The sequence below is a fragment of the Sceloporus occidentalis genome, unplaced genomic scaffold (genome assembly GCF_023333645.1).
Source record: "Sceloporus occidentalis isolate IW3139 unplaced genomic scaffold, rSceOcc1.0.p SCAF_6, whole genome shotgun sequence".
NCBI lineage: Eukaryota > Metazoa > Chordata > Lepidosauria > Squamata > Phrynosomatidae > Sceloporus > Sceloporus occidentalis.
The window spans coordinates 5,242,465-5,259,433 of NW_028316986.1; the positions used below are offsets into that span (position 1 = coordinate 5,242,465).

The 16,969-nt window shown below is 41.9% G+C and overlaps 1 protein-coding gene across 2 annotated transcripts in view; it reads right to left on the reverse strand.

Moving 5' to 3' along the window:
- The window catches only part of LOC149310352 (kinesin-like protein KIF13B), a 198,115-nt gene that overhangs the window by 8,958 nt on the left and 172,188 nt on the right, over positions 1–16,969 (reverse strand). For both annotated transcript variants that reach the window (XM_089528788.1, XM_089528787.1), the window contains one exon: positions 1,891–1,953. In XM_089528788.1, coding sequence (XP_089384914.1) covers positions 1,891–1,953 — 63 coding nt within the window. The remainder of the gene's footprint in view (positions 1–1,890; positions 1,954–16,969) is intronic.

Below are 16,969 nucleotides of genomic sequence, written 5' to 3' on the forward strand. Positions count from 1 at the left end.
GGACTACTGGTCATGGTGGCTGGAAGTTGTTAGTCTACACTTACAGTTCAAATATCTTATGATTCTCAATGCAGATGGTGTTCAGAGGTTTCAATTACCTGTCCCCATTTTTTTTAGTTGAGACTTATAAACATATCTTTAAGAACAAGAAAAACAATGAGATTTTCAAATCCTCAACAGACCACAGGTCTGCAAGGTATCAACCAAAGATTTCATCATTTAGCAAATACATGTAACCACACTTGTATAAATGAAAGTGCCAAACTGAAAACCTTGGTGTGTCATACAAGCTGTGTTACATATCCCAATAAGTTTATGGTTTATTTGAATGCCAGGACATTAATAAGAGCCTTGTTAAAAGGAGGCGGTTTGGCCAAAAGCCATTTACTCATAGAATGTCTAGTAGGATTAATAAATAAATGTGTACAGTGCAAGAAATATGCCTGCTATTATTTACTGAAAGATTATTTATATTACTGGAATGGGCAACTTGCTGTTTGGAAAGGGCGATTTATGTGAAGGAGGGAACAAGCAAGATCTATATATCTTTCCCAGCTATTTAGCTTAATTCACCTGAGAAATAAATCATCATTTCCAAGTCAAGTGTCTTGGTGACCAGCCTCATGTTCCAAATACCCATCCCTTTCCAAAGACATCAGCTGCAACAGAATACAGACTTAACAGCACCTTCCAAGAATAACAGGCCATCTCAGTGATAAATATGTGAACCAGTCAGAAAGATAATTTGTTTTTGCTAACTGGATACTATAGGTGCCTTTAAACTTTACAACTTCCCCTTCATTTTTGCAAGGAACAGGTCAGCTGAGATGCATTGGGATGCATTGGAGCAGGTCTTCTTCTGTACCATCACATAACATAAGGCCCTTGTCTTAAGATGGAGGCTGAGATCATGCATCATGGTTTGGAAGCTGTGAATCTGCCATCATGTACAGTCAGGCCTCCATATCCACGGATTCTGCATCCATGGATCCAACCATACACGGCTTGAAAGTATTTTAAAAATCCCCAAAAAAAACAAACCTTGATTTTGTCATTTTATATAAAAGACACCATTTTACTATGCAAAGGGATCTTGTAGCACCTTTGAGACTAACAGAAAGTAAAAAGTTGGCGGCATGAGCTTTTGTAGACATGAGTCTACTTCTTCAGATACATGTTTTGGAATGGAGAATCCAGAAATAAGTTATTTGTGTGTGAGAATAGACGGGCACCCTCCCTACTTTCTTTTCACAGACAAGCAAAGATTTTTCTATTCTAACAGGCATTTGATAAGTGATGGTATCAGGCCCATCTTGCACAATGTGCAGGATATTGCTAGTTGTTGATGTTCAATTCCCATTATATACAATGACATAGTAAAATTCAACACTATCTAAACCTCATCCTCATGAGTTCACCCTTGATCCATTCATCACATCGCTCTCTGTTTCCCACACTACATTCCAAAACCCATTCATATGATTATCTAGTCTATTCTGGCTGTAGGCAACTGCTTTCTTGCTGTCTTATCTCCATACCCACAAAGTTTTGAATTTGAATTGACATTTTCTCTGGGAAGGGATTTCTAGAGACTGGAGGGAAGCCACTGAGAAGGCCCCATCTCTCCTGTGTTCACACCAGATGTACCTATGAGGGTGGTGGGGCAGAGAGCCGAAATTGCCTTTTAAGCCCTTGCTTCAAATTCCCTTGGGCTGCCTGAAGGATCATATCTTCTAGAAGCTTGCGGCACAACTTTTACCGACCCCAGTTAAAGAACCTCTGTATTGCATATGTCTCCCACTTCTGCAGAATAATGACAGGGTTTATAATAAACAACAAGCAGCTGCTGCACTCTCATTCTAAAGCGCTTTGGTGTTTCCCAGGGCTCACCTGCTTCAGTTTTGCAGAGCTGGCATCCACACTAGCTGACTGAACCATAATCCGTGGGACAGGCTGCAAGGAGGAAAAAAGAAGACACATACACAAACCCATAGCATTAATCCTCAGAAGACAAATGGACCTGGATCTCAATGGGTAGAGAACTGGTGGCAGAGTTGCCCAACCCCACATTTCCATTCCATCAAATTAAAGCACTGTATATTAAAACCTACAAAAACCTTGCCTCTATCAGCATTTATTCCAGGAGTGGGAACCCTGTGGGCCCTCCAGTTGTTTTCAGATTACAACTCCCAGCGTCCTTTACCACTGGCTATATTGACTAGGGCTGAAGGAAACTGCAGCTCAACAACTGGAGGGACACATGATTCCTACACTGGTTTCCACCGTGCAGAGATCTTGTGGCACCTTCGAGACTGAAAGAAAGGAAGGAGAGCCAGAGAGGTGCAGTGTTTTTAGTCTTGGACTGTGACTTTGGAGAGGGGATGTCATACTGAGGATGGAGCAGGCTTATTTTCTGCTGCTCCAGAGACTAGAACACAGAACAATGAATGCAAGATACAGGAAAAGAGATTCCACCTCAACATTATGAGGATCTTCCTGACATTAAGAGCTGTTCGACAGTGGAACACACTCCTCGGAGATTGTGGTGGAGTCTCCTTTGGAGGTTTTTAAATAGAGGCTGGATGGCTACCTGTTCAGGATGCTTTGATTGAGAGTTCCTGCATGACAGGGTGGCCCTTCTGTCATTGCCTCCTCATGAAGTGGCCAACGTACAACAGCCTCAGTCTTGTCGTCTTGGCTTCCAGAGAGATTTCTGCTTTGATCTGCTCTAGGACCCATTTGTTTGACTTCTTGGCTGTCCATAGTAACCTCAGCACTCCTCTCCAGCCCCCCATCTCAAATGAATTAATTCTCTTCCTATCCGCTTTCTTAACTGTCCAGCTCTCACATCCATTCATGGTAATAGGGAATACAATGGCTTGTATGATTCTAACTTTTGTGCTCAGTTGTATGTCTTAACATTTTAAGCTATTTTCTAGTTCTCTCATAGCTGCCTTCCCCATTCTTAGTCTTCTTAGGATTTCTTGACTGCAGTCCCCAATCTGATCAATATCCTACCACTCGCCTATATCTCCCTCCTACCACCCATGAAGTGCTCCAAATTCCTCAGTATCTCTTCCAAAGCCAATAGCCCATCACCTGAAGTTTTTCTTTTGCTCTGAAGAGTAACAGAACTGTTTGGATTTAAATCATTTCCTTTATAGCTGCCAAGAAAAAACTCCCCCCTTCCGAAAGGATGACAAATATCTTGAGAATCCGCCCCAAAAACCTTTGCAAGAAGGAAAGAAGGAAAAATAGCAATTATCAAAAGTGCCAATTAAATAACTCTGCTGTTGACAGCAAACAGATGGGTAAGAGAACTCTCCTGCCAGGTGGCAATTGTAAAAGTGAATCTCTGGTATGAGACCAGGCGGACAGGAAAATATTTTAGCTTGCAGTTTGGCAATACCTTCATTTGAGATTGAAGCAGCTGGGGATCATAGCATCTTAGCGCTGGAAGGAACCACAAGGATGTCTAGGAACAGACAACTAAAGCACTCCTGAAAGATGCTTATCCAACCTCTGTTTAAAGACCTCTGGAGAATGAGAGTCCATCAGCCTTCAAGGCAGTCCATTCCACTGCTGAACAACTCTTGCATAGAATTACAGAATCAGAGAGTTGGAAGAGACCTCAAGGGACATCTGATCCAACCCCATTCTGTCATTCTGAAACATAGAATCAAAGCATCTGCTCCAGGTCATATTCTCTGAAACTGCAGAAAACAATCTTCCTTTCAAATATTTAAACAGGATGTTCCCAATGTTTGGTGGAACCTCCAGTTTGAATCCACTGGTTCATGTGTAGTCTCTGGCCCAGCAGAAACAAGCTTGTTCCATCTTCAATATGACATCCTTTCAAAGATTTAAACATGGCTTTCATGTCACCCCTTAACCTTCTCTTCTCCAGGCTAAGCATACCCAGCTCCCTAAGCCTCTCCCTCCTAGGGTTTGGTGGCTTCCAGACCTTTCACTCTCCTCTGGACATGCTCCAGCTTGCCAACATCCTTTTTGAATTGTGATGACCAGAACTGGACACAAGATTCCAAGTGAAGTCTGACCAAAGCAGAACAGAATGACACTATTACTTCCCTCGATCTAGACACTACTCTCCTATTGATGCAGTCCAGAATTGCTCTGGCTTTCTTAGATCTTGCCTCTATTATAATGCCTCTCAGTCTTCTCCAAACACATCTAGTTGTCTAAGTCACTCCTCATAGAACTTGGTTTCTTGACATCTGGAAGAGCAGGGTAGGGTTGTTGAAGACTGGAGTTCTTCGAAGGCTCTCTTTCAGAAGGATACTGTAAGTCAAAGTAGACTTGATGAAACATTACAAGAAGATGGGGTCCTTGGGGATTTTTAGGGGACTCAGGGGCCACACTGGACCTCCCACAGGCCATATGACTGATTATGGCCATTGGGCTTCATGCAAGCATGCAGTCTCCTTGCCCTTTGGTTTTTGCTGTGCTGTCTGCCATTCGTAGCTTTAAATTAGATGATGAAGACCATTAAAATAGTTTGAGATGTTCCATATCCTGGCTCAGTCATTAATCAGAATGGAGACTGCAGTCAAGAAATCAGAAGACGACTAGGGTGTATCCGCATGGCTGAAACAAAGCATTTTGACAGAGTTTTGAGTGCTGTAGTTCCATTTCATGGAATCATGGGATTTGTAGTTTTACACGTTTTTTAGCCTTCTCTGCCAAAGAGTGCTAGTGCCTCACAAAATTACCAATCGCAGGATTATGTAGGATGGAGCCATGGCAGTTAAAGTGGTGTCAATCTGCACCCTAAGAAGATGCACCCTAGGAAGGGCAGCTATGTAGGAACTAGACAAGATCCTCAAGCGTTAAGGTGCATAGTATAGTTAAGGTATATAGTTGAATACCAAAGTCGAGATTATCCATACTATTGTATTTCCAGTTTCTATGTACACTTGTGAAAGTTGGGTAGCTAAAAGAGCTGAAAGGAAGAGAATAAATTCATTTGAAATATGGTGCTGGAGAAGAGCTCTGTGGATATCATGGACTGCCAAAAAGACAAATATATGGGTCCTAGAGCAATAGCCAGCGTGACATAGTGGTTTGAGTGTTGGACTATGACTCTGGAGACTAGGGTTTGATTCCCCGCTCGGTCATGAAACCCACTGGATAACCTTGGGCAAATCACATGTTCTCAGCCTATTGCAATAACAAACCTCTTCTGAACAAATTTTGCCAAGAGAACCCCATGATAGGTTTGCTTTAGGGTCACCATAAGTCAGAAACTATTTGAAGGCTTGCAACAATAACAAGAGCAAATCAAGCCAGAATCAAATCAAGCAAGGCATTCTTTCCTTACTTTTGCAGCTTCAACAGGGACAATACAGAAATAGAAGAGAGTTTAAGTCAGGGGTAGGCAACCTGCGGCCCGGGGGCTGGATGCAGCCCGGCGAGGCCTTGGGACCGGCCCCAGCCCGGTCCTGCCGCCGACTGCCACCGGGGCCTTTGGCGTCTCGTGCGAGGGGCATGGTGGGGCAATTGTCTATAGAAGCCTCAGAAACATGCATTTATCTTAACATTTTTTTAAAAATCAGCAATTTTTTTTGCGTGTTCTCCATTTTTTATTTAAAAAGTGCCCTCCATTTGAAAATTTTGTCCTACATTTGTCCCGGTTTATTTATTTATTTAATTTTTAAAAAAGTATTTAATTATTTATTTTTTGGCTTCGGCCCCCCCAGTTGTCTGAGGAACAGCAACCCGGCCCCCGGCTCAGAAGGGTTGCCTACCCCTGGTTTAAGTATATCTATATTCACACAGTTGCTGTGTGTCTTCAAGTTGTTTCTTAGTTATGGCAACCCTAAGGTGAACCTATCACAGCGTTTTCTCAGGCTGAGAGTGTGCGATTCGCCCAAGGTCACCCAGTGGATTTCCATAGCTGAATGGAGAATTGAACCATGATCTTCAGAGTTGTAGTCCAACGCTCAAACCACTACACCACACTGCCATATAAACAGACCTTGACACCAGTGTGGCGGAATGCGACGTGCCCCAATTTCAAGCAGCACACAAACAGCTTAATCAGAAAGTCCTCTTTTAGGTACATAAAGCAGATTTCAGCGGAAGCCAATCCGCTAGTTACATGAAGAATCCTATCATGCCAAATTAATTCAATCTGCCTAATTAGAGAGCAGGAAGTTCTTTCAATTATTTTATGTGCCTTCTGAGAAACGCACTTGAATACGAGAGCAGATTTCATTCATTGCAGTTTCCTTATTCGACAGATTGGTTTCTGAACTTGGCAACAGAAGGTCAAAGGAAACTGCCATATTATCCCCTGCCTCCCATTCAGATCTGGAGTTAGGCAGAAAATGGTGATGGGGGGAAAAAGTGAACAGAAAAACTAATGAGAAGAAAGACTCCTTGGAAATAAGGAATACCATCCCCAAGGGCCACTGAAGAAATCAAGACCTGCATAAATACAACATAGAAATTGAAGAAAAAATTGGCACCAACAACATGGAATTTTGGGTTACCACTATGCCACTCTGAATGCAACAATCTCCTCTCATTTAGGAAGTGAAGCAGGGTCTGGTTTGTCCTTTGATGGGAGACCCAGTCAGAGTTGGTAATATTGGGATTGATGGACAAGATTTAACTCAGTAGTACTGTCTGCCCTTGGCATATGCACCCTTGCCATATGTGGATTCAAGCTTACACATGTGGCAAGTGGCGAGGGACAAAATGGTGCAGGAGCATCCTGCCATTCAAATAAATGGGCTCCAGCATACACGAAATTTGCCTTATGCTGGGGTTCCCAGAACGGATCCCCCATGTATGTCAAGGGCAGACTATATTAGGGAGCTTTTGAGAGCTTAGTAATTCTTGACAAACTGCAGAATAATATGCATATTTATCTATACAAGTTGACACTCTCTTACGAAAAATGCTTGGAAGCAGAAGTGTTTTGTATTTTTCTGGATTTTGGAATATTTGCATATACATAAAGAGAAATCTTGGAGATGGGACCCAGGTCTAAACATGAAATTCATTTATGTTTCATAGACATCTTATAAACAGAGCCTGAAGGTAATTTTATACATAGTATTTTAAATAATTTTGTGTATGAAGGAGAGTTTGTGTACCACCAGAAATCAAAGGTGTCACCATCTCAGCCACCCATGTGAACAGTTTTGGATTTCTGAATTCCAGATGGGAGACTCAACCTGTAGTTCTTTCTGCTTTTGATAGTCATGATAGCATTCAACTGTAGAGGCCACTGAATCCTTAGCAATCCCAGTCAATATTTGGAGTTTCACTAGATGTAATATACAGGAGGCTAGTGGGTGTATTTGAAGTGTAGGAATGAGATTAATTCCTGATGCCAGTGGCATATGATGGGATAACTTTTTTATTAAAGGTCCACTCTTCTGATCTGCAATATTCTCGGTCAGTTAAGCTACTGCTGCAATCGATTAATGAGATGCTAATATCAATTAATGCATTCAGCCTTGCTAAATTCTTGACTGTCTCAACAAGAAGGCAGTAAGACAGAGCACTCTCCTTAGGTTATATAGGCCACCTTTCTGAACCCCCTTTAATGCACCTTTCATTTACAGAGTTAACTTTTTTTTGACCAGAGGCCTTTCTGTGCTTTAAACCTCCAATTTGACAAGTTGACACTCCCTTATCCGAAATGCTTGGGATCAGAAGTGTTTTGGATTTTCCTGGATTTTGGAATATTTGCATATACATAAAGAGATGTCTTGGAGATGGGACCCAAGTTTCATCATAAAATTCATTTTTGTTTCATATATACCTTATAAACATAGCATGACAATAATTTTATATGTAATATTTTTAATACTTTTGTGCATGAAACAAAGTTTGTGTACCCTGAACTGCCAGAAAGCAAAGGTGTCACCATCTCAGCCACACAATATATTTCCACCTTCATGGAACAATTTTCATACCGATTTGCCCCAAAGGAGCCATGGAGATCACTGTTGCCCCACATCAGCTGGGAACCTAGCTGGAAACCACTTTGCCTGCTTGCTGTCGACTGACCAAGATGAGGGTGCATAGAAAGGAAGCATCCATAATATGTACACAATTGTGCTGTGATCCCACTGTAACTGCCCTGGTTCCATTCTATGGGCTGCGGTTTGCAGTTTGATGTGGGACATTGGGCCTTATTACATGGGAGACAAAGTGCCCAAATCCAGTGGATAAAGTGGATTTAAATCCTGCAAAAATAGGATTGTTTTCAGACACGTCGGGCTAATTGAGCATTAATGTGACATTAATCCAAGTAGAAAGTGAGCAAAATTGGCCGCTTTTTCCCGAAAGTAAAAAATAGCCTATTTTGCCCACTTTTTGCACAGGTTAATGTCGCGTTGATGCTCAATGTGCGCAACATCGTCTGAAAACAATCTTGCGTTTGCAGGATTTTCCCGGATTTAAACCCTGTTTTTACACAGGATTTGGCCGCTTCCCTCCCATGTGATAAACTCCTTAGAAATTTTCTGCTAGAAAGCACTAGTGCTCAGTCTCTGGAGCGTACACTAGAGCTTTCTCTAGCACAGAATTCAAAGTAACTCAGCAAATTACAAACCCCAGGGTTCCAAAGGATGGAGCCAGGATAGTTCAAGAGCTAATCCATCCACCATTGCCATGCTGGTTGGGGGATTCTGGGAGTTGCAGTCCAAAAAAGGAACCTTCCCAAGCTCTGTCAAGAACATGCTACTCCCCCCCCCCCCCTTAAGACAATGTCCAAATCTTTTATTGTAAGCTCTTTCCAAAGACCTATTTCTTTCAGCTCCTGAAAAGAAAAAGAAATCCTTAAAGCTATGAGGCCCAACACCTTTACCTTCTATCCGCTCTCCTTAGCATTTCCATTTTTACACATTCATGGATTTACAAAATGTTCATCTCTCTCTCGCTTGTCCTCAAAAGCAAGACAATGTCTATTCAGATCCCTAATTTTTCCCCTCTCAGAAATCATCTATTCCCAATTCATTTTCCCCTTTTGCTCATCATTCTGGGCTCTTTCCAGCTGATGCTGATTGCTTTCTAACACATAATCTTTGGTTTCTATGACACTCAAGGGCAGCCTGGTAGCAGCACAGCCACTGAAGACAGTGAGCACTCAGCAGGGTAAGGAGAGCCATCACCTCCTTTTGCAGCAATAACATTTCTTGGCAGACGCAACAAGAAAATCACTTTGTGCCTTTACGTCTCCACTTTACAGCCAGCCTCCTGCTACAAAGACAAGAAATGCTTTTTGTCCATGTTCTTACTGAACATGTATGGGTTTAACACCCACCACATCATCATGTGCCCTCAACTTTTGGCTTCCCAGGATCTTCCTCTATTGCCATGTCTCCATAAGCTCTGTTGTTGTTGTTGTTAACTGCCCACAAGTTGGCCTCGACTCATGACAACCCTGTGGATGAGACATCTCCAAGCCAATCTTCAATCTTCAACCATTTCCAGTCTTCAACCGCTCTGCTCAGATCTTGCACTCAGGACCAGGACCTCCATCACTGAACCTATCCATCAGGTGTGTCTTTCTTTCTGCTACGTTTTAACTTTCCTAGCATTACTGTCCTTTCCAATGAGTCATGCCTTCTCATGATGTGGCCAAAAGTATGGCAGCCTCAATTTGGTCATCTTGGCTTCCAGGGAGAGATCAGGCTCGATCTGCTCAAGGACTCATTTATTCATCTTTCTGCCTGTCCATGGTATCCTCAGCACTCTTCTCCAGCACATCAACTCAATGAATTGATTTTCATTCCACTGGCTTTCTTCACTGTACAGCTCTTGCATCCATACATGCTGATGATGAGTACAATGGCTTGGATGATTCTAACTTTAGTGCGCAGGTGAGTATCTTTATGCTTTAGGACCAAGTCTAGTTCTTTCATCACTGCCCTTTTCTAGTCTACTTATTTCTTGACTGCAATCTCCATTCTGATCAATGTTTGGTCCAAAGTATGGGAAATCTTTAACTATTCCGATTTCCTCATTGTCTACGATGAATTTATGTAGATCCTCTGTGGTAATCATATTTGTTTTCTTTATGTTTCATAACAAGTCTGCTTTTGCACTTTCTTCCTTGACCTTGTCTTACTCAGTAATTGTTCCAAATCCAGGATGTTTTCCATTAGTATTATGGTGTCATCTGCATATCTTAGATTGTTGATGCTCCTTCCTCCTATCTTCACTCCTCCATCTTCTGAGTCTAAACCTGCTCTTCTTATGAAATTTTCTCCATACAAGTTGAACAAATAGGGTGATAATATACAGCCTTGCCTAACCCCTTTGCCGATTGGGAATCAGCATTAAAATGTATTTAAAATATAACAGAGTAAAAACACTATACCTCCTGCCCATCAAAAACTCTGTCTGTCATCGTCAAATGACTCCTTAACTAAAAACATCTTCACCTGCTGGAGGCAGGGGGCCAATTGGACCTCCAGTGGCACAGAGCCTGGTAGCAGCCATCAAAAAGGCTTTCTTCCAAGTCCTCACCAAACCCACCATGAGGGTGATGGGACTGAGAGCAAGCCCTCCCCTGCAGATCTTATTTGTTTATATAAGGTCTTTCAAATAGTCTGGACTCAAGCCACGAAGGCTTTAAATGTCAAAACCAGCACTTTAATTAAAGAGCATTTTCCCTATGTAATCCTTCGCTTCAATGTAGGCTACGTCCTTTGCATTTAGATATGTGGGTGGGTGTCTGATGAGATACCTTCTCAAAAGGGCCATGCTAAACATGAAGCACTTTAGAGTATTTGGGAAAAAGCTATATGAATGCTAAATATGATCATTACTGGTTATCGTTCTCCTCTCCTGGAGACTTCAGGGAACCTGACCAGATGTCTTCAGGTAAAGATGGAAAAGGGCAGCACTACTGAGACTTATTGATAGCATGTTGGTCTGAATGCCATTTTTATTTTTACATTATTATTATTATTATTGAGTTCCAAGCATTTTTCAGCTAATGTGATTTACGATAACATCAGTTCTAGCAACAATGGTAAAATTTATGATGTGCACTTAGTGTTGTTTGTGTATTGCCAAATGGAAAATGTAGTTCTATTTTTAAGTTATGATTCTATGCCTCATCCCCCAGCTTCTCTCTGAGAATCTGGTTAGCAAAGGAAAATGCTGTCAAGCTTAAACAGATGGGAAATGGGAGGTCTGAATCTTATTGGTGTCTTGTTGTTGTTAGCTGCCATCAAGTTGACTTCTACTTATGACAATGACCTTATGAATGAGAGACCTCCAAGTCAGCCCCGCTCAGTCTTACAATCACAACACTTCCTAAATTGTCTACTCAATATGATCTTCCTCTTTTCCAACTTCCTTCCACCTTACGAAGCCCTAATTTCTTTTCTAGTGAGTCATGTAGTCTCACGATATGGCCAAAGTATGGCAGCCTCCATTTAGTCATCTTGGCATCTAGAGAGAGTTCAGGCCTGATTTTCTCCAGCATCCAGTTATTCATCTTTTTTTAGCAGTTCATGGTATCCACAGAACTCTCTGTAGAACTGTTCGTTTCTTACACATGTGTAAATACCTATATGGAAGGGGCTGGACATTTTGGTCTGATACGAAACATCCATATTCAAGGTTGCAGATTTGGAAACAGATGTTCAGTGTTGCTATGCATGCAAAATAGGTTGTGCATTCAGTTCCACAATCTTGCCAATCAGTTGCCTTTGTTTTGAGATCTTCTGGGAAGACCCTCCTCTCCATCCTATCACTCTCACAGGCCGGAAACACACAGGACAAAAGAAGTGACTTCCGGCTGCTTTGAGAGCATGGCATTCAGATGCGGCGGTCCCCCAAAGCAGCTGGAAGCCACTCTGACACTGCAATCCAATCCTCTGGACCAGATCAAAAAAACTGATTAAACCTGGCTATTGGCAGCGGCCAGCTTAGGACTGCAGCACTGGCTTGCTTCGCCCCACAGGTACATTTTGGTAATAACATTGGAGACGGCCTCCTCAGCGGCTGCTCTCAGGCTCTGGAACTCCCTTCCTGGCCAACTGTTGAAGAAAGAATGACCCGTTGGGCTCATGATGAACTAGTTTCTAAGAAGGACCTGGATCCTTATTTTAGAAAGGATGGAGGGAATGTGCGGGTAGAATTCATGCAGCTCTCCAGGTGTGGCTGGACCAAAACTCCCAGCATTCTTCAACATGTTGGCTAAGGCTGCTGGGACTTAAGCAACACTTAAGAGGTCCACATGCCTGTCCTGTCAGCCAGGACAAGGAATTCTGTGGGGTTGTAAAGCTGTCTTACTAGAGCTAACAGCCCAGTATTTAGAATTCCCAGGGTCAAGCCAATCTGAATCAGCAGGGAAAGGTAATCAATCCAGGCATCAAATCCAAAGATGTATCTGTAGCAAGGTCAGCAGGGTTCAAAGGTCTTGGAATCACACAAGTCAAGAGCAAAGTGGGCTGGAAAGTCCAGAAAGCTTGGTTGTCCTTCTGAAGGCAAGGCTGGGATACTTAGGCTCTAGTAGACTCCTAAGCTGTTGGTTGATTTCAGTGTGCTTTATATAAATATGCTCTGACTCATGTAAGCCCTCCCTTTCTTGTCTGCATATACTTGTGATAGGTATTATCTGGTTTGTATCCGGGTCTTGTGGCTGTTGGAGGGGTCAAGTGGAGTACTCTTGTTCATCTCCTCCATGGTCACATCCTTCTACTCTGCCCCTCGGTCTTGAGAGCTAGATTTGCTACGCGCTTCGTCTGCCTCACTGTCTGTGTTGTACTCTAGGCCGAGGGTCTGGGAAAGGAAAATGACAATGCTGACCATCCTTTATTTAGATTAAGGGTATTTGATAGAAAAGAAGAACCAATGGGCTCATTTCTGCTTAGATTTAAAAATGTACATGGGCTTGCAAGCAAGTTTCATTCAGTGTATGCGAGCAGAATCTGAATGGTCCTCTCATCATCCTTCAACATTAGCTAGGCTGCTGAGAATTGAAATCCATTCACCCATGGAGGGCAGCATGTTCCCTAGTCAGTGGATCTGCTCCTCCAAGACGTCTACAGAAACATATAGTAGAAGTGGGAGAATGTCTGTGAGATACCCGAGTATGCACCCCAGGGGGAAGTCACAAGAGACATAAAGAAGAGCTGGACCATTTGAAAGCCTAGTTACAAGATCAAACAGGTCACCATGAATGCGAGCACCTTCACTTTGATGGTCTTACAAATGCTCCAAATGGACCTTTCTCTCAGCCACATTACAATGATCACATCATGGCTGTTTGTAAGTCATCTTGTGCATTGTGCTATAATCCAGTGCATTTCAATCTATCTGATGTGGGGCACTGGCAATTTCTCTCTCTCTCTCCAGTGGGCCAAGGACTAGTATCATAGTTGTGGCTATTGGCTAAAACTATTTCTTTTCTTTTCTTGGAAATTTTCCAAGGATTGGCACTAACCCTTGGGACACAACTTTGAGCAGCAGTGCTACAATCCACATCACAAATCAAGCAACTTTTGACACTGGAATGTTCTTCTTGTCATAAACCTTCCCTGCTCAAAACAAACGACTGCTGCAACATTATTTAAAAAAGGGTCCAACCCAAATGAGAAAATGATGTGCAGGAATTCCTACCATGTGGTTGCTTGGAACAACAAAACTGGAAGGGACTCAAAGGCTAACTTATCAAAAGTCTAGACAATCCTAGAATGCTGGCCATTTAACCTCTGTTTAAAAATTCCTAATGAAAGAGACTCCACAACCTTCCAAGGTAGTCTATTCCACTGTTCAACAGCTGTTACCATTAGGACGTTCTTCCAGTTTTAGTTAGAATATCCTTTCTTGTAATCTGGATCTGTTCATTCAGTTGCTATACTCTGGAGCAGTAGAATCATAGAATCGTAGAGTTGGAAGAGACTCCAAGGGCCATCCAGTCCAACCCCAATCTGCCATGCAGGAACTCTCAATCAAAGCATCCCCAACAGATGGCCATCCAGCCTCTGTTTAAAGACCTCCAAAGAGGGAAACGCCACCACTCTCCAAGGCAGTGTCTTCCACTGTTGAACAGCCTTTACTGTCAGGAAGTTCCTCCTAATGTTGAGGTGGACTCTCAATCTCCTACCATTATCTACAGGACAGTACTTTGGATATTTAAATACCTAAAAACAGCTACATTTAAATTGCCCCTAAGGCTGCCCACTGCTCCGGTGCATGCTTTTCAACCCATGTGCTTTAACTGATATGGCTGTGTTTTATTACATTTCATGTGAAATTTATTGTAGTTTAGATGGCCTGGAGTTCTAATTTTAGCCCAACAGCAGAGTGTAAATTAAGCAGAATTAAGAGAGAGATGTATTTAAAATATATAGATATTCAGTGGTCAAGGATAAGGGGTAAAAGTGACACAGAATGTCAAATTTCACTGGGTTTTGCTTCTTCAGAAACCTGCTAAGAATTGAAGGCTGAGCTAGGCTGCTGCCACACTGCAGAATTAATGCAGTTTGACAGCACTTTAATTCCCAAGGCTCCATCCTATGGAATCCTGGGATATGTAGTTTGCTGTTGCACCAGAACTCTGACAGAAAAGCCTAAATATCTCAAAAGCCTACAAATAATAGAATTCCACAGCATGGAGCCATGGTGGCTAAAGCAGTGTCAAACTGCATTATTTCTGCACTGTAGATGCAAGCCCAGATAGTTTCTTTGAAGCTTGCTGCTTCTTTCCTGTGTTTTTGTGTGCCTTCAAGTCGTTTCTGACTTACAGAGAACCTTTCATGGGGTTTTCATGGCAAGAGTTGTTCAGAGAAAGTTTGTCATTGCCTTTCCCTGCGGCTGAGGGAATGTGCTTTGTCCAAGTGGGTTTTTATAAACTAGCTGGGAATCGAACCCTGTAGTCCAACACTCAAATTACTATGCCATGCTGGTCTCTTCTTCTATATGACATCCCTTCAAATATTTAAACATGCGTAATAGTTTGAGCATGACTCTGGAGACCAAGGTTTGATTCCCCTCTCAGCCATGGAAACCCACTGGCAATGGCAAATGTCCTGTGAACAAATCTTGCCAAGAAAGCCCCAAGAAAGCCCCAAGAAAGCCTTAGGGTTGCCAGAAGTCGGAAACGACTTGAAGTCACGCAAGAACAACATGTCCCTTCTTAACCTTCCATTCCCCAGGCTAAACAGACCCAGCTCCATAAGCCACTCCTCATAGAGCTTGTTGGTTTCCAGACCTTTCAGCATTTTGGTCATCTTCTTTTGGACACGCTCCAGCTTCTCAAAATCCTTCTTGAATTGTGGTGCCCAGTATTTCAGGTGAGGGCAAGATTCCAAATGTTTTTGTTTAATTGTGCATGGCTTCCCTCACCTGGTGGTTTCATTTCACATGGGCATATTGTGAGGGAAAACTGGTAGAAATTCATTTAGCTACTCTTCTTTTTTGTAGCGTAAGAACCTACTCTTTCCATGTTATTTATGCCTCTGGTACCAAAGTTTCTGTTAAAGAAGTAAGGCCCAGGAACATACCAACTTCGTTAACTGAGAAATACCTTTAGTTAATTCTTGTAAATTAAAACCATCTTGAAAAATAGGAAGTATTTTTAAGATTCTGAGATTGCTCTTAGCTTGCTAGGCCGATGTATAAAAATACGGTATCAAGCCACATATTTGCTAAATTTGTATCCTACCCTTCTGCCAAAGGATTTACACTTTTGTTTCAAGAGCTGAAGGCCTTTTTGTGCAGTGCCTTGCCATTATCATTTCTTCAAGGTTAGTTCAGAACTAAATTCTGTCTATCAGGAAGAAGAGTCATAATTAATATTGAGCAACTGGAGCTTTCAACTGCTTTGATTGTGCTTTTCCAGCATCATGAAATGGTTATTGTATGTACTTAATATTCAGCTCAAATAGATACTTTTAAAAGCTAACCTTTACAATTTAATAGAATAAAAGATACTGAAATGCCATTCTTTGGCGGTGCCTCGCTCTTTCTTGGACAAGGCATACAATGAATAAAATTCTAAGGTGTTTTTTTAAAACATGTTGCCCTTTTGAGCCTATGTTTTTAGGATGTTAAATAGCATAGAACAGCCGTAGGCAACTACAAAAACATAGATATGGGGGCCATGTCTATCTCTATCTCCCCATGGAAGACTTCGGCCCCTACCAAAGCTACACCACAAAATACTAGTAACACAGCAGTCCTGCCTCAAAGAATAACAGACACCTAGAGTTGGAAGAGACCCCAAGGGTCATCCAACACAACCCCAGTCTGCCATAGAGTACAATATACTGTCCCAAAGTCATGTCTGCCCCTTTTCTAGTTGTACAGATCACACATGTCTACTTGTCGACATTTTCAACACCCTTGATATTTATAATTAGGGGATGGATTCACACACCATTTTCTTGATGAAAAAGTGTTTTTGCTCTAGAGTTTTGCACTTTGGAGTTTTCTGAGTAAATAAATGAATAAATCCCAAAAAGCAGAAACATCAGGGTCGTTTATTACACAACTGCTCCCCATCTTGTGTTGGTACTTTTTGTGCATTTAACTGACTATTTATTGGACATAACTGCAGCATAATACTGCTAAATTAACTTACAAACATTTATTTAGTGGCAACAGGGACTGTACGATGCAAAGGTGTTTTATGACTAATGAAAAATGAAGTCCAATTTGGAAAGATACTGGAAATTAAATATTAATTCTCACTGATAAAATTATAATGGGGAACATTATCTGGCACATGTGCGTAGAGTTGGGAGGAGGCCCACCACATCATTCTGGTTGTCTTTAAAGCTCTGAAACTTAGCAGCTTCCAAAACTGAGATCAGTGTCAAAAACTCAAGTTTAGGAGAATTATGGAAAGCAAACAGTATGAGCTGAAGTTTTATGTATGAGACTTCTTGAGAATTTCCACACTCATCGCATCCAAATTTGCTGTTTTTCATTGGCGTTTGGCAAATAAAGGATGAATCCACCGGAAAAC